Here is a 26,331-nt window from a genome sequence, read left to right on the forward strand (position 1 = left end):
TTAATATTTTTTCCAATAATATCCATTAAGGAGCACAGATGACCTAGTAATAAATCATACTGGCATATAACTTGGGCAGCGTAGATTATTTTACAGTAGGAATATCTTTGACAGGCACGCCAAACATTCTTCTTTACCTTTTGCTAATATTAGTGAAACATCTATAAAAAAAAAAGGCTCCAAGCAAAATTCTGGATAAAGTTTTCTGTAGCTACTAAAAGACTAAACAGTACACATCTAAAATATGAATTCTGTCTGAACTGGAAGGTGGGCTGATATGTAAATTAGCTGAACCCCTGAATCAGATAGGAAAAATAATTGCCTTTGCTGACCCTATTTTTTAAGTGGACCAAGTGACAGATATATTGCTAAAGGGATAATAAACCCAAAACAAAATATATTGCAGTGTAGAAATCCTTATATGTGTTGGCTGCATTCCTTTTTTTTTTTCGAGCATTTTTTTACCGTTTTCACATGGTGATCTGGCCAGTAACACACCTCCTGTATTACAGTGCCTACACTCTGGATGAGGGAGCACAGGAGGCACCTTTGGATAGCAGCATTGTCAGTCTGGTGGAAGGATTGTGTAGATCCACTAGCAGATTTAGATACACTAACACATTTAAGCCAAATTCCTAGCTAACACTTTATAAGCAGTTACAGCATCAGTCCTTTTTACTTTTTTACAATGCCTATCCAAAAAATGTGGTTGTGGCTCCAAGTTTCCAACAGGACATCAAGTCTAAAGATACATTTAGAAAAAATTACCCAATACAGTGCATTGTAAATCCAGCTGGATCTTCTGAGCCGACTGGTTTCCAATAAAAAAAAAAAAGGTATGTACACTGCTGTTTTTTTTTTTATACAGGTCATACAGCAGAGGTGTCAAACTCAATTGCATCCCAGGGTGCATCAACATTATGGTTACTCTAAAACGGCAGGTTGTATCTGTAAGACTATGTATCTACTCTTTATCATATTGAATAATTGCCTCTGCATGCAATTATTACTGATTTTAGTAAAAACTTAAAGATGTTGTAAACCTAAAAAATAAATAAAAAAATCTGCAAGACAAAGGCATAATGGGCTAGTATGCATCATTATGAAGAACTTACCTTAGAACAAGCCCTGCAGTGGTGCTCGCACACCGCTGACACAGCCGACATGTTTCCTGAAGTTACTTGTAGGTTCTGGTGCTGAGATTGGCCGGAGCCAAAAAGACATCACTCCTGTGCATGTGTGTGGGAGCCATGGGTCATGGCACGAGCCCTAAAGAAACGGTACAAGCGGCCGTTTCTTCAGGGCGCATGCACCGATGACGTCATATGGCGCAGTATACAGTAAATATCTCCTAAACAATGCAAGTTTAGGAGATATTTACAGTACCTATAGGTACGCCTTATTATAGGCTTACCTATAGGTACAAAAACACAAGGAGAGTTTACTTCCTCTTTAAGTAATAACTAGCTCAGAAGTACACTACATAAAGAGTTCGAGAGTGAAAAGTTCAGAAGTATATAGTGTGCAGAGTTCAGGGGTGAGCTATGTACAGAGTGTGGCATTCAGGGGTGCACTGTGCAAAGAGTGCAGAGTTCAGGATGCACTGTATACAGGTTTCAGGTTGTGCAATGTAAACAAATAGCAGATTTCAGGATGTGCACTGTGTACAAAGTGCAGGGTTGAGAAGTACGCTACATAGAGAGCAAGGTTTAGGGGTGTGCTATGCACAATGTGCAGAACAGGCTGTCCACATCTCACTTCCACCTTTCCTCTTTGGCTGACCTCTGCATGACACTCCCCCATTCCCCAACTCTGCACACATCTCTCCCAATAGTTGTCATCATTTTCCCCCTCCAAAGATTCTTTGCATCTCACCTACCCAGTTCACCTCTAGTACCAGTGTACTAGTGTAGGCAGCTCTGCCTTGCAGGGAGATCATTGGTCAGCATCTGTCCCTGCTATGCCCCACTGTGAGTGTATGCAGGGATCTGTGAGTGCCGCGAGGTAAGTGACAGTGGTGAGTGGAGGACGAGGGCTGATAAAAAAGGAGGGTCACATGACATGGCCTGGAGGGCCAGATTCGGTCCGTGGACCTTGTGTTTGACAATGGTGCCGTATAGAATAGGTAAGAGGAGGGAGGCAGCATTTTTAAGAATACACTCTGGCTGTAGTATTTTTGTACAATCTCCCTTAAGGATCTTAACTTCTGAATCAATTTTGTATACCACAAAGTAGGTCAGACTGTATCACGTAAGGTGGGTTTTGGTTCCACGAGCCATTGTTCAAGTTATCACAGTGCAGATCTAGTGACTGTGCAGCTGTCCAGTTGAGGCATCACGCTACCGCTTAAATGCTGAGGGACAAATCTTACAGAAGGGAGCTATCCGTTCTAGTTAACTCCTTGGTTGCTTTTCAGATAATTCGGGTCTGCTTATTCCTTAATATAAGATAGAGTAAGGAATTAAGGTGTCTAAAGATATCAGAGTATATTCACTAAGTCCAGCAATTCCTACTGATCAGGGTACCTTCATGTCTGTAGCTCTTCCCCAACTCTAGCAGAACTTTTTCAAGAGGAGGAACCGATCGCCTTGGTTGCATTTTTCAGGACTGTCCACTATTTTTAACCCAGAAACAGGGAAAGCTATAGATTCATATTTACTTTTGCACACTTGTACAACAATATTTTATTAGAAAGATCAATCAGTTACTGTGCAATGTCCACAACTGGTTAACTGTATGTTACCATTACCTATCAAGTTTGGGGCCCTTTGGCTAGTAATAAATAACATGCCTGTGCTAAGTGGGGCATTTTCATGACATTCACTAGAACTTAAGAAGTGGCTTGGATAAGCTATGAAATGTCTTTAACATTATATATCCTGGAACAAATGCAGTTGAATGTGACTAACTACTACAAAACTACAAGAAATGCATTCCAATCATAAGGCACCATAAGAGTTTTACCAGGACTGCAACATGTAATTTCACATGTCATATCCAGTGCATAAAGTTTGTGATATCTGCCAATGAGATTTAAGCATCTGAGTGGTCTAGTATCAGTCCACTAATCACAGTAAATGAAAGAGGGAATGGTTGTACTTTTCCTGATGTTTCAGCCAATCACACAGAAGCTGCTCCTGGCCTAGACACACAGGAGGGATTTCTACGCATTGTAAACATTAAGTATTTAAATGGTCTTTAATTTATTTTTGGGTAGCAAATAGGGGTGATCTTATTTACTGAACTTGGGTTAACTTTATTATTTATGTTTTTTCAAGGATTTAGGTGTCCAGATAATAGAAAATAAAAAAGTGGTACAATCACTGTACACACATTGTTAAAATTTATAACACTAAATTTTTCATGTACTCACAATCCATAAATTTGAGGGGCGATTTCCAGTCTGTTGAGGTGCATAAATAGTTCTATGTCATGTTTCTTCAGCAGGTAGTCTTGAATATTGTTGACCTTTGTCACAATAGCAATAGAAGGCCCAATGTCTTGAGGTCTTGCAAATGGTAAAGTTGAGATCTTTGCGTCTTTATCCTGCAAAGAGAAAGAAAATATAATTCTGAGTTTTAGTAATAATGACTAACATTCTATGGATTTATGAAGAATTTAAATTGAATCAAACCTCAATTTAACATACAGATTTAAAATGTATTTTTGTTTTTTTTTGGAAACCCAGTTTGAAAAACATGATGCTCTTACACTAAGAGGGGACACATTTTCTGAATTCTTAATAACCTAGGTTCATAAATCAGAAGAAAACTACCACTATTAGTTTTACTGTCAACAGCCAAGGGTCAGGTTTGAGTTGGCTTGGGGTTTGTGTCAGGAGTGACTCAGCTATCCTAGGCACAATATATTACAGCCTCAGTCAGAGAGACCGTTATAGTCTATGGTACACTAACCTCAATGAAATCTAGATCAGTACCTACCGGCTTTATTGATATTGAACTAGTGTTTTATAAAAACGTAAAGCGGACCCTTACTCCCAAAACAGACTTTTGCTCCAAGCAACTCCCATAGCAATATAAAATATTTTTTCTTTTGTTTTCTTTTATTTACTCTGGCTCACGCCATTGCCTCCGTTCTCCCTTAGGTGAGAATGGTATGCCTTGCTCCTGCGGCCTCCAGGTATACCAGTGTGTCATATCCCAGGAGGGTGTAGGAGCAAGGATACATGGCAGCTGGTGAAAAGACATAGCAGCATGTCATGGGGGTAACAGCAAGAAACCAAAGAGACAGCTGGCTCTCGAAGATGTTAAAAGGGAAGATAGCATTGTAGGACCTGTACAGTGGAAGAGGGTCGCAGCAGGACAACACTGGATTTGAGTATGCTTTCTGAAGAAAATCCTGTACACCAGGTAAGAGGGGATTAAAGAAAAAGCAAGGGGGGTGAAGTTCCTCTTTAGGCTGATAATAGGGCATATGTCAAAGGACACCATGAAAGCCCCCCGCCCCCCTTTTGTTTTTGCAGACGAGAGGTATACAAACTATATGGGGATGTATGTGTCATCGTTAATTAACCACTTGCTTACTGGGCACTTAAACACCCCTCCTGTCCAGACCAATTTTCAGCTTTCAGCGCTGTCGCAATTTGAACGACAATTGCGCGGTCATACAACACTGTACCCAAATTAAATTTTTATAATTTTTTTCCCACAAATAGAGCTTTCTTTTGGTGGTATGTGATCACCTTTGCGGTTTTTATTTTGTGTTAAAAAAATGTAAAAGACCGAATAAAAAAAATATATATATATTTTTATATTTTGTTATACAATTTTAAAACAGGCAATTTTTCTCCTCCATGTACGCTGATGAGGTGGCACTAATGGGCAGTGATGGACACTGATAGGTGGCAGTAATGGGCACTGATGGGTTGCAATAATGGGCACTACTGCTAGGTGGCACTGATTGGCACCACTTGTGGGCATTGATAGGTGGCACTCCTGGGCATTGATAGGTGGCACTGGTGGGCACTGTCAGGTGGCACTGGCAGGGGGTACTGGTAGCAAATATGAGGCAGATGTGCCTCCTTCCTCTTCCAGACCGATGTCCCTTGCAGATGAGTCGGTGATCGGCTTTTTTTCTCCTCAAGCTTTCAGCGCGAGGAGAAAAAAAACGATCACCGAGCTTTTGTTTACATCATGTGATCAGCTGTCATTGGCTGACAGCTGATCACATGGTAAGGAGCCGGGACCGCCCCCTTACTCGGATCGGTGATCATCCAAGTCTCAGTGACTCGGTGATCACAGCGCGCGCAGGGAGCGTGCACAGTGGAGGCCGTCCGCGCTTTAGCTGTAATTCGGCTATAGCGCGGACGCCATGCTTTGGAACAACAATACACTTCTATAAACAGATTTTTATACTTTCGTTCATAGTCTCCTATCCTTGCAACTTCAGTAATAGCACTGGGATCCATATGGCGAAAAGTAATTATATATCGTTTATCAAAGAGATTTTTATCGAACCTATACATAGGCATACTTACCCTGAGTGGAATTTTGCTAAATCAAGCCACAACTGGACTTCTTGTGGCTTATTTTCCAATGATGGATTGAACAGTGCTTCATGAGATGTTCAAAGCTGGGGCTACTTTTTATTTCCTAACTCTGCTTTAAACTTCTCCACAACTTTATCCCTGACTTGTCTGGTGTGTTCTTTGGCCTTCACTGTTTGTTCACTAAGGTGCTCTAACAATCCTTTGAGGGCTTCACAGAACAGCTGTATTTATAATAAGATTAAATTACACACAGATGCACTCTATTTACTAATTAAGTGACTTCTGAAGGCAATTGGTTCCTCTAGATTTTAGTTAGGGGTATCAAAGTAAAGGGGCTGAATACAAATGCATGTCACGCTTTTCAGATATTTATTTAAAAAAAAAAAATTTGAAAACCATTTATCATTTTCCCTTCTACTTCACAATTATGTGTCACTTTGTGTTGGTCTATCACAAACAATCCCAATAAAATACATTTACGTTTTTGGTTGTAACATGACAAAATGTGGAAAATATCAAGGGGTATAAATACTTTTTCAAGGCACTGTATGCAAAAAAATTGCAGTTTATTACAACAATATTTAGCTACATTGGCAGCATTCTCCATACATCACTGTCCAGTGGAACTGGAATAAATGTAGGGCTCTCATCCAGCTTTAAGGTGTATATGGCTGGGTTCATGTCTATTGTACAGGGTGGTATAGAGAATAGTGGCACAGGACGAAGCACAGAGCACACTCAGTGTCAAGACTGGCTGCCCCAAAAATCAGGGAATGAACAGAAATATAGCTTTTAGAAAAATAATATTCACCTCTTTCATTCCATTGTATACAAAACCAACATTAATGTATTTTTTATTTACAAGAGCAGACAATGCAACCTTATTTTTCAAATGCTCTTTCTACATTTGATGACAAAAGAATGTTGCTAAGAAAACCTCAAATTTATATTAGCTTCTTTTTTCTGCCTGTGGTTTACCACGAAGGCTGAACTGTGGGAAGCTGCTACTAAGCAGTTTAAAATAAAATAAAATCAATGCAAGTAAATGAAAATGCAGAAATATAAATATGACATGTAATGGATGAAGGTTTGTTTCTTACCTTACGAGAATCTTGCTCATATGTGGAGAACCAAGGCTCTGCGCTTCCCATAAGGTTTGAAAACAAGGCACTAAAACAATAATATCTATATTACCAAAAGCAAAATTTAGCATGCTCAGGATGAGATGTACACGTATGTATAAAAATAAGTAAATAGGTTAAATCATACCAAAGTTTAGTCAAATAATGCCTCACCCTCTGGCACAGGCAATATAGCAACTTGGGGTGTGTCGCGAGAGAAAATATGAATATAATATAAATTTTAAAAAACAAAAAGGCTTCAATTGCACTAATGTGTTGCACTGCAATGCCATTCATTTTCAATGGCTTCTTAACACACATATAACATAGTATAGTGCACACTACACTTACCATCAATGGGGGGGGGGGTGATGTGTATTAAATAAAATACCACCAACCAATAATCGGGAAAGGGGTTAAAGAGTACTGCTACTAAACACCAACTTTGGGAGCGGAAGGGGTTAATACCACTGCCGCTGAAACCAATGCTGCAGGCTATTTTTGTGGTCATTGACACCAATGTTGGGGGTTTTATTAAAGTTACTAACACCATTGGCTTCAACTTTCTTTTCAGTGTGCATGGTGGTACATTGCTAAAAGTGCAGCGGAACTCAGATTTTCAAGTGCGTTACAGCCCATTCATTTTAAAAGAGGCCTGCCTAAATTAAAGCAAAGTGCCATGCATGAAAACGCATCATAATTGTGTTGTCCTTTTGAAGTGTCAGGGGCCGCAACTGAGGACCCTCTATTATTCTCAAGTTGATCACCACTGGTAGAGACCAACAAATGACTAAAAGTAGGAATGGATTTATGTTTCTTGAACTATAGTGAGTATTTTTTGACTCCTTTCAACATCCCCTGAAATCTATTAACCTTACAGCTCTCAAACATGTCAAGAGATGGTTAGTAAGGAAAAACATAATATATTTATATATATATATATATATATATATATATATAAAACTATCACTGTTTTTGACTTTGCGCACCCGTATTATATATCACCAGGCTCTGGACCAAGAGATCAGTTATAGCAAGAATAGTCTGGACTATTTGATCAAGCATACTAAATAAGAAATAAGAAGGAAAGGATCTGATAGATCGCAGGAGATTATTAAAAAGTGGCTTTCGACTTACTAAGCATCGTGTTCCAGGTAATCAGGATTCAGCAGAACCTTCATTTCTTCACTGAAGAAAACAAATATACACATAATATTTGTTTAATACATTCATACAGCAAAAATCGGTTAATAAGCATATCATTGCCACATTCAGAGATTCAGGGAAAAAGCATAAAACATTCATTTTAATTGCAAATCTTAGATCAGAGGGGGAAAAAAAGCTTACTGGACTATGTGTAGAACTTTAACCGGCCTGCATCCTTTTTTTATTTTAGTCTCCTGTATCTGAAATATGGCTGTAGCATGAGTGTCTGAAAGACTTAAAGCCGAGAAGAGCCCCAGAGGAGACTGCCATAATTTCATTACAGTCAACAAAATTTACTGACAATGCAGTTTAAGGTCCCACCTAGGATAATGGTACATTTTGTTCATCTAAAGATCAAAACCTGAGTATGTAGAGCCAGCTTATCTATATACTGCACACCAATTGCAGTGGCGGCAGTATGGTGGCAGTGGCATGCAGGAGCAATGTGATACAATACAGGCTCACAGCCTCCCTAGGGCCGGCCTGGTTACAGTGACAAAGACAAGAAAAACAATGGCCTGGGATACCAATCAAATGACCATTTTTACTTTCTCATCTGCATTAGAAAAACAATGGGTGGAATCTGTTTTAATATTTGGAAATAAGTAACTGTATAGATGTGCCTTTCCTATATCCATTATCTTTTCTTTCAGTACAAGGAAAACGAACATCCTCTATAATTCTGCATAAAAAGTATTTTTTTTTGTTCAGAAATATACATATTAATAAGCTTTTTCAGATAATATTCAGAAATGCCAGTATCTTCTATATGACAAAAGAATAGTTATTTCTCAGCCGCTTGTTTTGCAACAGAAGAAATAAAAAGCAGCTTTTTCTTCCAAGCACCTGTGACAATCATTAATCCTCTTGTTATTAGTGAAGAATAAATGAAGTAACATTAATCACGGGTACCTAACCATTGGCATTTATTACTGCCAGATAAGCAAAGAATTTGAGAAGGCGTCCAGTCCACTACGCTACTTCCAATAAGAAAAATAATAATATAAATATGATATGATGAATATATTAAAGGCAGACAGAACATTACCCATAGATATTATGCTATCTGCTGGCAGGTCAGTTTAAAATAAATAAAATCTTTTTTGATAATATTTTTCCCCAATCCTGTTCATCACTTGCATGTCTATTACCACCGTGCAAACAATGGTGTGATAGCCATCTATAGTTGTTGACAAAACATAAACCTATGGCAAGTTTTGTGATACCTGCAGATGTTTGATTTATGCCCATTTTACGGCAAACACAAAATGGCTTAGCAATGTTTTAGATGTGTGCTGATTAAAGTTGAACTTTAAGACCGGTCCAAACACAAAGCACTCGTTATCATGATAATGAGCTATGTGTTTTGGTTATCATTTCTCATGAAAGTAAATATGACATTGTGACATTTATTGTGCTTAAAAAAAGAAAAAAAAAAAGAAAGAAAAACTATCATCCGAAATAAGAAGGCGAAGGACAATGTAAAAATTTGACAAATGTACAATAAAATATAATTAAAATTTTAGACTTAAACTAGCTATGTTTATATAGTTACTTGCTATGTATTATATTGGAACTTTTATACACTTGTACTACATAACAGTTATGCAACAGCTTTATTTCAAAAGCAAGGTGCCAATTCTTATGTGTTAATCAAACTGCCCCTGAACTCAAAAAATTAAGATTTGCTATGTTATACAGAATGTCTAGAAATGGTAAATATGACTAAACAGTAACCTGAAAAATCGATATTTAGTCTGGCATTCATCCTGAAAAATAGCAGTAAACCTTCTGGTATGTGTGCCACTATGCATTCCTTAGCCTACAACCTCATAGCTGTATATCTGAAGTGTGAGATCTAAGGTACTGCTCCCTCCTGCTACTAGTCTCAGGAGATTTGGAGCGAGATTTTGTTATATTACTTGTGTTGCTTAGTGTTTTCCTTGATAGAGGCTCTGACAGACGAAGCAAAGCAATGCCTCTACTAATGCCTCATTTCCACTGAGCGGAACGGTTCGGGTCGGTACAGTTTGGAAGGGTTAGAATGGTCCGGCCTATTCAGGTGAACTTTTCCACTGCAAGTCGGACCACCAGGGGCCATACAGGGTTTAGAAAAAATGCCTTTCACGTGAGCATTGACATTTTTTTCTGTCCGCCAATCAGTGGAATGTATTGTGTGATGCCAGTAGATCGGCCCTAACAGTACCGTACCATTTTCTAAAGCCCCACATCTTAAGCAGGACCCTGAATGGTGCGGTATGGTTTGGTTATATGGGTCGCTTTCATAATGGAAACACTCAAAATAGCATACCGTACCGAACCGAACCAAACCAAACCAAGCCGCTCAGTGGAGACAAGACATTAGATGATTGACTCCACAAAGGAACACAGTGCAAAACAAGGCATGGCAAGTCAGTAAAATCAGCTTTATTCTCTGCCTGGATTTTTTTTGGGCACAGCTCCAAGAACTTAGCTCTTCTTTACCACCTTCCATCTGAGTTCACACAGATATTGGGCATTCCAGAAGTGGACTTTCTTCCGTGACACAGCATATACGCAGCATGTTTTTGGGTCGGAAGTGTTCGGTGACTGCTACCAGAACTGTGACTGAGCTGTCTCCGTCAGCTCCCAGTCACTGTACCTTATTAAGAGCTAGGATGGGCTCTCAATTATGTGAATGCTGTGAGAACCAATCACAGTGATCCAACGATCAGGAAGCCAACCTTCCAAAGTTACAACCCTTTGAAGGGCCAGCAGCAAGTGTTTAATAAGCATTGGGCTGATTTGGGCTATCTTAGTATCAACAGCTTTAAAGTCGTAGTAAACTCTGTTTTTTTTTTAATTTTACCCACAGTTGGCTTATAATAAATCTTATCTGTAGGCAAAATAAATATCTCCTAAACATGCACCATTTATAAGATATTCTAGCGAGCAGCAGTCGGTGGCATTACCAAAGCATGTGTTCTGAAGGAATGCCATACCCGTGATGTTCCTTCAGAGCTGTGATGTCATTGTGGCTAGGTGTCCATGAACCTGGAAGGAAAACTGGTTGAAGATGGAAGCCTCTGCAGCGGTGACAGCGCAGTGCTGGGGGGCTTTGTTTTAAGGTATGTTTTTCATAATGTGCTAGTATGCAGTGTATACTAGTACATTATGATATTGACTTGCAGGGTGAAACTCTTTTTTTTTTTTTTTTTTTTTTTAGACTTTACTACTGAATTAAGTATGTAATATTGACCCTGCAAACCTGAGATTCTCTTTAAGACATGCAATTATTAGACCACATTGTTAATATCTTTCACGTGTATCTACATGCATGCCAATACCTAAATCCAGATTTTATTTTGTTTTGGGTAGAGTGGGTAGAAGTAAACATTTCTCTAAAATTTTTATTTCTTTCTGTGGCCATATTTGGCAGCCTTTACCTCACTTCCTATCATGTGACACCTGTACAAGAAATGAAGGGTACAGTTGTCACCGGAAAAAGAAAATTGCAAAACACAGTTAGACTTTCTACCCTCTTCCCTAAAATTTGTCTTTGTCTGTGTCCACATTCAGGAAACTTTCTGCCATGTCTTTCCCTGACAGGAAGTGGTGGAAGATCTCCCAATACACATACGGCAATGAGAAACTGGGAGAGGCTCTAATCCTCCCAACCCTTATCCCAAATTAAATAATAAATAACACAAAATCCACTTCAAACATGGAAGAAATTGAATATGTTCATACCTGGGCTGTGCAGCTTCACTTGCGTGCATGAATGCCTGATGATCACAGTGGAGTATAAACAATAATGGTGCCAACAATTCATGCATTCCCTAAATAAAAGACAAACATAAAGAAAGCAGTTAAATACAGGCAATAGGAACTAATGAGCAGCCTGCACACCTCCAAGCAGTGAGAACTAGTTCATAAGAGTGGTAAAAGTGGCCACCCGTGTCAAATTGGAGCAACAATCCCTAAACAGAGATGGGGATATTCAACAAGGATTATCACCCACACATAATGCCAATTTCACAATTCCACCAAAGCAACATTGACAAATCACACCTTCAGCCCATGCGATTTGAACAATAAAAATGTTTATGTATAAAGCTTTTGCTGTACGAATGTAATAGACATCCACGCAGTCATAACAAAAATGTGCCAGATTTTCTATAATAGGTTTAGCTCCTACATTGTCAGTGCCAGCTAGCTGGCCATAATGCATATTTATTTACTGAAATACCTCAATCAGGAAAAAAAACACATTAGGGTCACTAGAGAGTTATCACAGTTTAGGAACTATTGTGTATAGGAACTACACCTATTAGAGAAAATGAACCAAATTTTCATGTTGATAGGGCAGATTTGTTTTTTACATTGGTACAGCAAATGTTTTATACATAGACCCCTCAGGGTCCCAGACTTCTTAGTACCCCAATAACTTGATTATATAATAAGAACAGAGTAGTTTTACAACATGTCATACTACTCATCTGGTTTTTGGACAATCAGCATCTGCCTTGACACATTTCATAATGATTGAATTAAGAAAACTATAGAGGCTATAAATGCTGGTATATGTTTCTGACATTTCTTTGCGCTGAAAAACCTGCTTGGATAAACAGAGAAACATCTTCGACATTACAGAACAAGAATGGTCTCTACTACTACTATCTAAGGCATTCAATGGTCAGTTCACTCACCAATGTCAATTCCATGGCTTTCTAACCCACGTTTATTAACAAAAAGGGGTATAACAAAGGACTTTTCAACGCAGGGCTACAACCGCACAAAACAAACTTAAGCAGAAGGTCAGCCGTGTGTTCACTCACCCTCTCCCCAACAGTAGCTTCCTGCTTTAGGAAACACATACGACTTCCCCAGCAGGGAAAAAAAATCTTGTTTAGAGCATTGGTTAGGAAACCCACCCTATCTTTCTCTAGCCAGACCCTACAGCTACTAAACTAAAAGCGCTAGATATTCCTGTTTTTGGTTTTGACTTCCTCTGGAGCCATTTATCAGAGTCTGGCCACTAGATATACCCCATCATAAACAATTTCTCAGGTCCTCTGAGGCTCCATTTGGTAAGTCAGCTACTATACTTCCCTTGCCATAAACCTATTTTGTAAAAGTAGACAAAATTGTAAAATTAATATATAATAGGACAGACTTTGTATGAATATCATTTTAAACTTCATAACCTAATGGTACTCAGCATTGCATATTTATAGTTCTAAACTTTGAATATATGCAAATTCAGCTGTTTTGAAATCAATATATAATTTGCTCTGCAAAAATCTTTAGATGAAAAGTAATTATACAAAATTAAGCCAGTGTTTTTTTTTTTTATTAAACTATTTATAAGCTATCACTTCACACTAGCAAGTGCATAATAGCAGTTCTATGATTTTTCTCTACACATCTTTACTAGTTACGAACACACAGATATAATCAATGAATAAAGTGTTATCACAGATATTTAAAGGTGGCTATAATCATGTGATCTGGGATCTGAAAACATCCCCAATGCTGACTAAGTATATACCACTTCCCTAAGGCTTCAATCATAATGGGCATTTAGCCTCGTGTGTCTAATCCTGGCGGTTTCATGGACCCGGGAAGCACAGGTGCAGCATCCAGTCCCTCTGTCTGCAGGCTGCCAAAGTCTATGACAGGCTGAAATATGTTGCTGATGCACACTTTTGCAAGTGGTGCTCACATTTAAGGGCTTATACATTCAGGGATGAATGCCAAGCCCAGATTACTGTGTTTTGGGCATATGTCCAGTGTGTATGTGGCCTAAAGCAGGTTTAAACATTGGGGGAAATTTACTAAAATTGGTGAACACAGAATCTGCTGCAGTTGTGCATAGAAACCAATCAGCTTCCAGGTTTTATTGCCAACCTCCAATTGAATTCTTTTGCACAGCTGTACCAGATTTGGCATAACCAAAGGTATTAAAAACAATCAAAAATGAATCTCTACTAACATGTATATCCAAGGTGTCAGTGGTTCTGAGGCACTTGCCAAGGTCAAAGTAGGAACTGAAGACCCAACATAACCTGTGGCTCCTGCAGTGGTGCTGCTACACATGCTTGTGACAAACATAAGTCTATACTCAGACAAAGAGCTTAAAGAGAATGACAAAAATAAGAAAGGGGCACACTCGTAAGACTTCATCTTTCTTTTTCAGCTACTTTTCTATGTTTACAAAGAAATGTTGCTATGTTGTAGGGAAGATCTGGAAATGTTAATTGTGTCAAAGAAGCAACCCAAAACCTTTTGCATAGAATGCCTCCTAAAACTTAGTACACTTTGCGGTATGCTAGTGTTCCTAGGCAGTCCGGTGCCTACAGATAATAGCTGTAAGTCTGAAATTTGAATTTCATAAGCTGCTGCCCCTGACTGTTAGTTTTTAGGACACTGAGAGTAAGATTTGGTGATGTCACTACTGTGTTGTTCCCTTTTTCTTTGCAGGAGACTTTGACATGGGGAAGCATTACCCTGCATCTTCTAAGATGACTGTCTCCATAAAGAGACACCATGCTGGCAAGTCAGAAATGGGAAAAACATCAGCTTCAGGAAGACCACATGCAATACTGGTGACTAGTCTTTTGCTTTCCAACAGTTTTTTGCACACAGCTTCTAAAGCTCAGTTCCTTGTTAAGCTAACAAAGGGACTAAACGGGTCATGAAGGCAAATTTAAAACTGAAAAGATTAACATTTTGGTCAGAAATGTTTATTTGAAATTGTTAGTGCTCATTTTCTCATAGCTTGCACAGCTCTCCATTAAGCCTGAGGAAGGAACAACCATGCTCTGAATGCGCGCCACACCCGCTGACCCTGCACCAAGTAGTGATGACATCTCGACCTCTCGAGTGTCTCTGAGATATCTGGAAGCCACCAGTAATGCCAGAGACATCGGCTACTACTCCTGAAGCAACCCTGCCCCCCCCGGTACAGAGTGTTTGTTTTTAACTCATTAATCTTGTAAGTTTTTCTTCTTTGATCTTTACTAAAGTTACCTATTGCTACACTTATATGGTGCTACTCCTTTTCTTCCTTTTATCTGCAGAGTTCCTTCTAGCGCCACCAAGAGCCTGCAGCCACTAGGAACGCAATGGATCTAAACAATGGACTAATATACACCCATCTATGAACTATACGGGCTGTTATATATATATATATATATATATATATATATATATATATATATGTGTGTGTGTGGTCATGCTCTATTCAGCCTGAGCTTGAGTGCGCCAATTATGTTTGTTTTGTGTCTGTTGCTACACAGCTCTGCATATCTTTTAAAAAACATGCTCATATATTGCAAGCAGTGACATACCATGACCCACTTACAAGAGGAAACTTCACAAAGCCTTATCAGGCTTTAAAGAGAGCAGAGAGGTCCACAATGAAAATTACATGCATCCTGTTCTTTCTCTGTTTATTTCTCCTTCAAAGCTCTTCAAGCTATAGAAAGGGCGGTAAAAGACAATTCCCTGCTTCTAGCAACACCCTATGTATGCTGTACCTATTTAGTGCCAATATTATACTGGCATTCACTGTCAAATAAAATCACACATTAGAACTCTACTCAGCCTATCACAGCATCATTAAACCTATAGTATTTTTAAGAATTAAGTGAATGCATAGAAATGTAAACACCATATTGGAAGATAACCAATCAACCACTACCATCAGGCACTTTTTATTTTTCTTCAATTATGGTTAATCCCTGTTACTTATCAATAGACAGCATTAATTAAGTAACAAAGGTATATTAGCATGCATATTAAAAAGGAAAAAAAAAAAGCCCCATGAACATAGACAAGAGGTGTCTGCTTCTACATCACTATAGGGGTTAAGGCTGCAGCAAACAGAAAAACAAAAGAAGAAAAAAAAGAAAGCAGAGGTAAAGTTTTCTCTTTGTCAACAGCCTGTAGGCTCGCAAAATTGAACCTGTTCTTTATATGCCTGTGTTCATTTAGCCCACCAAGCAGTCTTTATTAAAGCTGGAGCATCAGGCAGTCAAAGTTCATTAATACCATTTATGTAATCTATGCAGTTTCAATTAACTCAGCAAGACACTCTACTGCATGATAAGAGTCTCATTAATTCAATAAAACCCTATAACTATTAACAATATGGTCTATGTTAAACGGGGTGTCACCTACTACAAAATAATGGCTTAAACAGCTTGTGAGGAGACTTAAGTTTTTCTCTTCTTTTAAATGTTATTGAGTTTAAATATTCATTCCTTATGCAGAAAGGTGTTATTTCTCTGTAAGGCATCTTTGAGATATCAAACCCAAGCAGGGGGTAATTAAGCTGTTTTAATTCTTACCCAGTAATAATATTACTTTCTAGTTCAGTAAATGACAGACTTTGTTTAAAATTATAATCGGTTCCCCACTTCAATGCTTGACGTGCCTGGGGTGCATTCACTTAACGCTGTGGGAATGGACACCGTTGAATAATTACGACCAAGTGAATTTATAAAGAAAAAAAATAGAAAATAAAAAAAAATTGCTCACCATTAATTTTTATTTGGCTTAACGATTTGCTTTTGCATTGCAGTTAAAATAGCTAGGAAATATGCATTTTCTAACTTGTTTATTGCTTAGTTAACGTAATTTGATTTTGGAAAGTTCTTTAGTGTCTTCTCCCAATGTTCTCTGTCGAAAACTAATACAAAAACGGCATTAACTTGAAAATGAGGCTCTTCTATCAGGCTCCCTAGGATCCTCCAAAACTTTGATGGCTGTTAAACATAGCAAAGTTCTGTTTACTCTTCTCGAACATGGGTTTGGAATATACTTCCTCTTTTAGACTTTCCTCAAGTTGCTTTTTAATGTACTAAATAGTTTTGTGAGGATTTAAGATGTTACTAATTTGTGAAAAACAAAGAATTTGATGTTTTTAATGAGTTAAACATATGCAATTCAATAAAGAGATAAAGTATAAAAAAAAACAAAAAAAAAAACATATGCAATTTCCCCATGCATGGATGCTGAAACAATGACCAGCTTTTCTCAACCAGGGTTTCTTCAGAGGTTGAGTTCTTTGATCTAGTACAGATTAACCTCCCATTTGATGGTGTCTTAATAGTTCCAGGGCTAACACACAGTGCCAAGAGGATCACACTAATGGTCTGTAACAGTGACATTTTGACCACCGTTGTAAGGGGGCATTCTTCCCACTGATCACCAATGCAAGGGGGATTTTCACCATCTGACTCCCAACAAATTGGTTGTTGCAAGGAATCCTCAAGATCTGAAAATAATTTCATGGATTCTCCTGAGACAATATGAGAAAAGCTGCTCTAGACACTATTGCCCTGTACTTATGTCCACACTGCTCTGTCTTGACAAGAGGCTGTAGGTACAGGATATTCTAGCCGGTGTAAAGTGTAGGCACCTAGAAGTATCTGCATATAGCTGCCTATATCAAATTGGAGCTTGACTGCTTCCCTCCAGCCCACAACATTCTCATAAGCCATCACTAATATGGAAATGTCTCTTTGGCCAATATGAATGTGTGTGAGGGGTCAGGCAAGCTCCATCACTACCATAAACTGCCAGAGATTTGCCAGGTCAGAACAGCCAGGAACCGGTTAGAAGCTGGAAACGGAGACTGGCTTCAGGTATGTGTAGGTCCTCTGGATATCTGCACTATCTGCTAGCAATTCTCTCTTTTATTATATGAGAGTCATTTTAAAGGGCTCTTCTCATTTCAATGAAAATCTGGAAACCATCTTCAGTGTAGAGTTCGGGGCAGAGCCAGGGGTTAACTCTTTAGAACCCTGTTGTTTATAGTGGTAGCATTTGTTTTGGGTCCTTGAGGCAAGGGTTTAGCTTTCCCAACAATTAGGACAAGCTAAAACAAATTCAGAGGATTACAGCTGGTTGAAGCAGAGCAGGTCCCTATCTGCCAAACACAACAGTCCAGTGCATAAGGTTTAATCTAAGGAGCTTTGATTGTATCAGTTTTAGTGGAGAATTGTAATAATGGGAACCAGTCACAAACTTGGGGATTTAAATTGTACATATAATGAAAACATGCATAAACAAAGGTTACCTTTTAGTAAAAACTGCATAACAAAATATTTTGCATACACTGAGATACTCAAATTGTATATAAATCCTGGCTTTTTATTTAAGACCTAGGGTATCAACAGGTGCTTCATATTGGTCAAATGTGATGGGTTACCAGGCTAACTGATAGGAAATCTTGAGACATTTAGAGGGTGTGACACGGTTGATTTTACCAGGACAAGTCAACATATGTTCAACTCTGTGTATTGCTAAATATTTCAATAATATTGACATGTGGGTTTCACAAAGATTAAAGCCAATCTCCAGGTTTCCTGTCACTTTATATAGTTCATTTGGACCAAGCTGATCCCAACAAACTATTTCCTTCGCTAAGTGCTGCACTAGCTCTAAGAACTGTATATAGCTCCAGCTGCTTTCAGTACACAGTGCTGGATTCTGGATGTGAGACAGAAACTTTGTCTCACATCAGAAACAAAATCAGATTCGTCTGAGCAGTGCTCAGCTATTCATAGGCAGCTTTGTATTCTGTGAACTCTTCTTGGCTGAGGTGGACTGATGATGTCACGCTCTCTGACTTCACAGAATACAAAGCTGCCTCTGAATGGCTGAACGCCACTTAGACCAACTCTTAATTTGTTCCGGGTGTGAGACAGGAATTCTCTGTATCACAAACCTAGAGCAGGTTTTAATAGTGTGGTAATGTTCCCTAGCAATCCATATGGTTGGAAGGACTTAATTCAGAGACGTGACTTGGACTTGGCAGAACTGCAGATGCTGCTCCCTACAGTTAGGGATGGTGTATCACCAGAGATCAGTTCCTATAAGCTATGTTTCTATATTTTTTTAGCCATTTAACTTGAAGCTCACCTTTAAACTAGCTATACTCCAAGATTCACAGCAATTCTCCCTTTATAAGAAAAACCTCAAAAAATTGTGATCCAGTCTGTACATTAGCTGTATAATGTAGCATATTTGGGTAAAGATAGTTTATGTAGAAAATGGCATACATAGTCTGAAATACTCACAATATGCAGATGCTCAACAAAGCATCTGTATTGTTTTAAGCAAAAATGAATGTGCAGCACTGATCCATAATGATACTACAGTTCTCATTCCTGACAACAGCTCCCCTTCGTGGAACTCATTTTCAGCACAACGTTGGGCCATGGCTTGATGAAATGTATTTATTTTTTACAGGAATGAGAAATGTGCATTATAATGCAGAACTCTTTTGTACCGGAAGGCCAATGTTATTGTAAGCGAACATTAGTGAATTCCATCCAGTGATGAGATACCCTTACGACAATTTATGTCTTCACTTCTACACATGCATAGAAAAACTGTCTCCCTTACAGCATAACTTCCCAGTAATCTATTTGACATTACAGAGGATGCATTCGGCTTTGCAATGGTTCCAGCAGATTACTAGAACAATGAATTCTGGAGTCCCCGGAAGACATAAAACCAAGAACTATGAAAACGTAAAATATTAAACATGTGCATACTGACTCGTTAACCATAAAGAACATCTGTGGATGAAATGTTTTATTCCTTTCAAATACAGAGGAGAAGGGTTAGAACCTGAGTCAGGTTTGGGCTGTCTGTATCCCAAGATTTCTCTCACATCTTGCTTTGATGTGCGTCACAAAAACAGGAAGTGATGGGAAATTTCTTCAGCTGGCACAGATAAAGCAATAAAAGCTCACTCTTTAGCTAGAATGGTTAGAAGCTGTGCAAGTTTTTATTTTATTTTTTATTAATCCCTTTGTACAGTCCTATCCCCGAGAGGTGAAATCAGGACAAATGAGTTAGCCCTACTAAACTTTATTCAAAACTGAAGAAAAGAGCATAGCCAATATTCAGCTTTAAAGTTTTACTTGTCATTACTATTCTCTTTAAGAAAATAAAAACAAGAGTATTGAAAAGGCAAGTGATTCCTTTCCTTATTGATTTCTATTGACCACATTAAAGAAACACAATGTTCCTATTAAATCCAGCATACAATGCAGCAATAATCAATAAGACACTGTATTGTATTGCATTGTATAAGAATATTATTTATCTTACCTGCTTATAAAGCAAATGTTCATTTTCTCTGGCATAGCAGAAAAGTACATCAGTAAGGATCTTTCTCACATTCTCCTGCTGAAAGAACTGCATTTCTGGAAACCTGGAAGATGTGTTTTAAATTAGGAATAATGTACATAAAGTGGATAGAACTGTAAATGAAAGCATATCTAAACCCAAGACCAACCATGTAGTATGTTGTAAATTACCAGTCTTTAGATGTGGTGGCTGTAGTAGTTTTAATTTTTCACTTCCTGTCCTAGGGTAGGATGCTTACTTACCATAATGTAAAGTTGATTGCCCGAGACTCCTTGTTTATGATTTGGACTACAACACCTTCCCTTTTTTCTCATTTTCATGACATGAGGTAGAAGGTGTTTTGCAGTTTACAGAGGAGGATTGTAAACTTCAGACATGAAATATGAATGGATATCTCTACATAGTGTGTATATGTCTCAATCCAGAGCACTAAGTGTCATTTCTGCCCACTGCCTCCATCCTCTGCTATCAGCATGAATCACGTCTGGTGAGTTTTCTTGATACCAAGAGAAAAATGGTGCCAGGGGAGAGCACAGGTTGTGATTGATAGCCTCTGCTCTGTTCCTCTGTGCTGTGTGAAGGGTGTGCCCCTTCTCTCCAATCAGCTCTCAGAGCTCTCCTCACTGATGTAATTTCATCTCTCTACCCCTGCTTTTCTGAGCGGGAAGATCCTGTGAATATTCAGCAATTTGAATGGATGTAGGGAAAAGACCGCTGTAGATAACCAGGTACAACTTATGTGGGTTTGTTTCATATCTCTATATCACCTGAGGTCAGTCACTTCACTGAGTATATGCAAGGGTTTACAATTGCTTTAAGCATGGCAGAGACAGAGAGAATAGAAAGTTAGCTCAGTGGATCACAAGTCATTTTTGCACTTACTATTTTCAAAGTGAAGTTCCATCTAAAGGTGGAAGCTCTGCTTATCTCCCTCTTCCCCTGTTTTTGACAGGTACCTGTCCCCACTTCCGAGAGATCTCACCCTGACAAAATCACTCAGAAGTTCAGTCCCCTTCTTCCTTCCCCCGCCACAAGGCCATTCAGAGAGCACAGCACGTTAGTAGAGAATCGGCTGTAAAGGTGCAAGGCTTCACTGTCAGTTTTACCTTACTGGTAATGGTGGCAGCACCTGAGTGCTAATGGACAGGTAAGTGCGCTAGTATTAAAAGTCAGCAGCTACAGTATGTAGCGTTTATCATCTGACCCATCTCAGACTAGGATTAGCATCACAGGAAATAAATGAAACTCTGACATACCGGAGCTGGCGGAGGATATATGACAGGAAGTGCTTCCCCTCCAGGTATCGTCTGTCATCTCCTCCCATGATAAAGTCATTCAAACCAAATTATTGTATAGGTCCAACCTTACCCCTAGTTTACTCTATAGACTAAAGAGACTTCCCTCTGCAACATGTTCCTGATGTGGCATGGCTGATGGCACTTTTTTTCATTTAATGTGGGAGTGCCTGCTGATTAGGAAATTCTGGTCGGGGGTCGCAGCCCTCATCGGCTCCCTCACTCAATTACCTAACATCTGTAATCCCCTGAGATGCCTGCTAGGATATATAGATGATGAAGGTATATCTAAGAACATGCACATTTTTATAACAATTGTCCTGTTTTATGCAAAGAAAAGGATAACTATGCATTGGAAATCCCAATCCCCACCTACCATAGCCTTCTGGCTCATTATAGCCAAGGCTCATTATAGCCAACCAGGCTATTCCTTTACACAAATTGACGTATGAGGCCAGAGGTTGCCCAACAAAAATTTCATAAGATCTGGAATCCCTGGGTTAGCTCAGATTGCACTATACCATCTGCTCCTGTAGTTCTCTGAAAATGTTAGTTGACTTCTTGTCGTCATTAGAAGGTAACAATGTGACTCCTCTATTAACCTGTACTCACTAACTGGATACCATGCAACTGTATTTCATTGCTGATTGAGCACTGTTTGCTCCATTGATGTTACATATGCATTTGTGTATATGTATGTTTGTTTGTATGTATTTATGTAAACAATCAAAAAAAAATGATACCACCACCATGTATACCATCCCCATCTTAAATAAAAAAAATTGTAACAGTGGGTTTTACTAGATTCTAGATAATAATGTTATGCAACCTGTTATGCAATTGGAGGATTCTTCTAATGTGCAGTAACCCTTGGAAACCAACCAAGTTCCATTATAATTACTGCTCTAAGCTGATGAATGGTTGGACACACATGACTAATTAGTACAGGTCACTGCTTCTTGAATTGCTTTACTGAATAAACCTTTGTCAAAGCTCGCTGTGGGTGGCTCTGAAACGCGTAACCCACGCCCTGCCTTCCCACCTCTAGCGCTGACACCAGCCTCTGCTGCCGATGCTTGGTGCTCCACAGCCACAGGTACCCTGAGCCTTCCAACACATTGCATGCCATCCGGCCATCCTGCACACCTGAGCGGATGACTCTGTGTTGCCTTGCTGTTCCCTGTGCAGTGATCCTCCTGACCCCTGGTGGGTTTGACAAGCGTTTTACTTCCTGTTCATTGTAAGTTGCCAATTAGCTGAATAAAGCTGTGTTTTTACATTCATACTGCACTTAGAGTGGCACTCTGTATTTGTACTGTGCAGATTCCTTGATCTCCAGGGAGCAGCCTTCTAATTGCTAGTCATTGCTAAACCTGCCTGCCTCCTTCCCCTGGTGTGGGGAATAACCATAGTTGTGATTTTGGGCCTCACATTGCATTCACTGTTTGCACCATCTACTACTGGCTGTGAATAAATATGTGAATGAGTGTGGCCTCAGCCATTACTGCTTCGGCCATGCCCTCTGACATGTTTCACCTCTTATACTGAGGCTTGGTTACATCACAATACGTTGCTATCAAGGTCCATAAAAAAATCTAGGGTAAAATTCCACTAGCATACACTCTGTTATGCAAAATCTCATATCAGTTCAAATGGCATTTTCAATGAGAGATCTGGAAATATGCATTTTGGAAATAAGGATTACAGTAAGTAATCAAAACTAATGCTACATAAAAAAAAAAAAACAGTAATTTGATACTTACGTTCTTTTAACATCTTGTTCCACCATTGCTCGTAGTTCTTTATCTTGAAAAAACTTATTCCAAAGGCTCTGGAAATATGAATTGAATACAGCGTAAATTACTTATAAGTGCAATTTATTTCACAAGTGTCATCTGGAAGGATTGTATTTACTGTATTGGAATAGTGGGCTTATGTACTAAGGTACTGCTAAATGTGAGGTTCAAAATGCAGTAATCTACTGTATATCAACCACATTTCTCATTTTATGTGCTCAGCATTGTAAAAAAAAACAATGAATGATTGATTGCTAGGGATGCTTCTTGCTCATTTTTTTTTTCTAAATCTGTGAGGGTAGTGAGAAATAGCACTCATCAAACATTCTGGTCATCATCAGACCTGCTCTATGGCTCTCATAGAAAGATGAATTTTATTTGTCCTAAAATGTCTTTTAAATTTAACTGCCAACAGATATTGTGTATGCCAATTTATTGGTAGCAGTACCCCGAGAGAGCCTTACCAGGGGAAAACATTGGCTTTGGAAAGGTGTATTTTTAACTATGACATTCAGATGCAGTATTTCAACAGTGATGCTTACTGTGCCTCTTACCCATTTGGATGCTTTAGATAAAGTGGCAGGGAAATCTGGCATCAGTGAGCCCCATCTAAACACCCCTAAACTTATTACAGCAGAACACATGCTAAAGTTCTGATGCTGCTTCTTTAATCTTGGCCATAGTAAGTGTTCAACTAATTATCTTTCTAAATGAATGAAAGGGTTCTTTACACTAATGCCATATACACACGGTCGGATTTTCCAACGGAAAATGTTCGATGGGAGCTTTTTGTTGGAAATTCTGACCGTGTGTAGGCTCCATCGGACATTTTCCATCGGAATTTCTGACACACAATATTTGAGATTTGGATCTAGATTTTTTTGACAACAAAATCCGTTCGTGTGTACACAATTCTGAAGCACAAAGTTCTAAGCATGTTTCGAATCAAGCAGAAGAGCCACACTGTCTATTGAACTTCAATTTTCTCGGCTCATCGTACGTCACCACATTCTTGACATTAGGAATTTCTGACAACATTGTGTGACCGTGTGCATACAAGACAAGTTTGAGCCAATATTCATCGGAAAAAATACCATGAATTTTGTTGTCAGAATGTCCGATCGTGTATATGTGGCATTAGAGTTGTAAAAATGTGGCTTAAGCAGCCTCTGGTCACAATTCTCTAAAAGGGTTGGAAGTGTTTCTAAAATGTTTATAAGAAAGTACACTATGTAGATTAACCATGCACAACATGAAAAGAGAATTTAAACTCTTGCAGATAGTTGTCTGTCGAGGAATGATACTAAGGACCCCAGCATGTAAGAAGAAAACATGCTAACCACTAGACCACTATGCTGCCCACTACCAAGGTCAGTGTTCTGCTGATTCTCTGCCTCTACCTCTCTAAGAACCTTATGCAGCTGAGAACAGAGAATTTGTAATAACCTATTTTAAAAAATTGTCTATAATTATATATATATATATATATATATATATATATATATATATATATATATATATATATATATAGTAAGGTCCACAGGCACAATTTTTTTTTTCAGTTATTTACCAAAAGACATTCAAACTATAGTTATATAAAGGATATGGGATGAACGCGCAGACTCTCGGGTTTAATTTGAGGGTATGTACATCCAAATCAGGAGAAGGGTTTAGGAATTACAGTTCTTAAGAATAGCCATCTCCCCTTTTTCAAGGGACCAAAAGTAATTGGACAGTTGAATCAAAAGCGGTTTCATGGCCAGGTGTGGGCTACTCCTTTGCTCTTTATTCATCAATTAAGCAGGTAAAAGGTCTGGAGTTGATTCTAAGTGTGGTATTTGCATTTGGAATCTATTGCTGTGAACCTACAGTGGCCAAATCAACAGTTTGGTACATTCTGAGGAAAGAAGAATGCAATGGTGAGTTCAGCAACATAAAAAGGCCTGGACGTCCATGGAAGACAGTGGTGGATGATCCTCTCTATGGTGAAGAAAAACCCATTCACAACATCCAGACAAGTGAAGGACACTCTCTAAGAGCTGGGCGTATCATTGTCAAAATCTACAATCAAGAGAAGACTTCAAGAGAGCAAATACAGAGGGTTCCGCACAAGGTGTAAACCATTCATGAGCCCGAAGAATAGAAAAGCCAGATTAGACTTTGTCAAAAAAACGTCTAAAAAAAGCCAGACCAGTTCTGGAAAAGCATTCTTTGGACAGATGAAACTAAGATTAACATGTGCCAGAACAATTGGAAGAAAAAAGCGTGGAGAAGGCTTGGAACAGCTCATGATCCAAAGCACACAACAACATCTGTAAAACATGGTGGAGGCAGAGTGATGGCATGCACATGCATGGCTTCCAGTGGCACTGGGTCATTAGTGTTTATTGATGATGTGATAGAAAGCAGTCGGCTGAATTCTGCAGTGTTTAGAGATCAGCTCAGATTCAGCCAAATGCAGCAACGATAATTGGATGGCACTTTACAGTACAGATGGACAATGATCCAAAACACAGTGCAAAAGCAACCCAGGAGCTTTTGAAGGAAAAGAAGTGGAATATTTGTCAATGGCCGAGTCAATCACCTGATCTCAACCCAATTGAGCATTTCACATTGCTGAAGGCAAAACTAAAAGGCAGAAAGACCCACAAAGAACAAAGACAGATGCAGCTAGAGCCTGGCAAAGCATCAGGAAGGAGGAAACCCAGTCTTTGGTAATGTCCATGTGTTCCAGATTTCAGGCAGTCATTGCCAGTAAAGGATTCTCAACAAAATGTTAAAAAGTAACATTTTATTTATGATTATATTCATTTGTCCAATTACATTCAAGCCACAACAAATGGGGGACTGTGTATAAAGATGGCTGCAGTTCCAAAAATGTGATATTTATGTTCAACCTCTTGAATTAACGCTGAAAGTCTGCACTTAAAATTCATTTGGATTGTTTTGTTTTCATTTTTTTTTTTTTTTTTTTTACCAAAAATATGTTTTTTTTTTCAACATGAAAAATTTATTTTATTGAAGATAATGGTAAACAAAACAGAAGTAATACCATACAGCAATGCCATATTCAAGCAAATAGAACTTTCATTACAGAAAAGTATATAGTACATCATCTTTTACAAATCCGAGTTTGGCTCTATATGTGTGCCCATCACTTAGGCCGCGTACACACGCGGGGACTGTTCGCCCAACTTTGTCCGTCAAACAGTTTCGGCAAACAGTCCGCTCAAAATTAGCATGGACGGACATGG

The 26,331-nt window shown here is 38.7% G+C and overlaps 1 protein-coding gene across 5 annotated transcripts in view; it reads right to left on the reverse strand.

Annotated features, from left to right (window-relative positions):
* The window catches only part of TBC1D5 (TBC1 domain family member 5), an 802,157-nt gene that overhangs the window by 298,790 nt on the left and 477,036 nt on the right, over nucleotides 1-26,331 (reverse strand). For all 5 annotated transcript variants that reach the window (XM_077491382.1, XM_077491385.1, XM_077491384.1 and 2 more), the window contains 6 exons: nucleotides 23,045-23,112; nucleotides 19,948-20,050; nucleotides 11,566-11,654; nucleotides 7,768-7,818; nucleotides 6,610-6,679; nucleotides 3,374-3,546 (listed from right to left, as the gene is read on the reverse strand). In XM_077491382.1, the coding sequence (XP_077347508.1) occupies nucleotides 3,374-3,546; nucleotides 6,610-6,679; nucleotides 7,768-7,818; nucleotides 11,566-11,654; nucleotides 19,948-20,050; nucleotides 23,045-23,112 (554 nt within the window). The remainder of the gene's footprint in view (nucleotides 1-3,373; nucleotides 3,547-6,609; nucleotides 6,680-7,767; nucleotides 7,819-11,565; nucleotides 11,655-19,947; nucleotides 20,051-23,044; nucleotides 23,113-26,331) is intronic.

This window comes from Lithobates pipiens, unplaced genomic scaffold (assembly GCF_037356315.1).
Source record: "Lithobates pipiens isolate NorthernLeopardFrog02 unplaced genomic scaffold, aLitPip1_a1.2 Scaffold_19, whole genome shotgun sequence".
Taxonomy (NCBI): domain Eukaryota; kingdom Metazoa; phylum Chordata; class Amphibia; order Anura; family Ranidae; genus Lithobates; species Lithobates pipiens.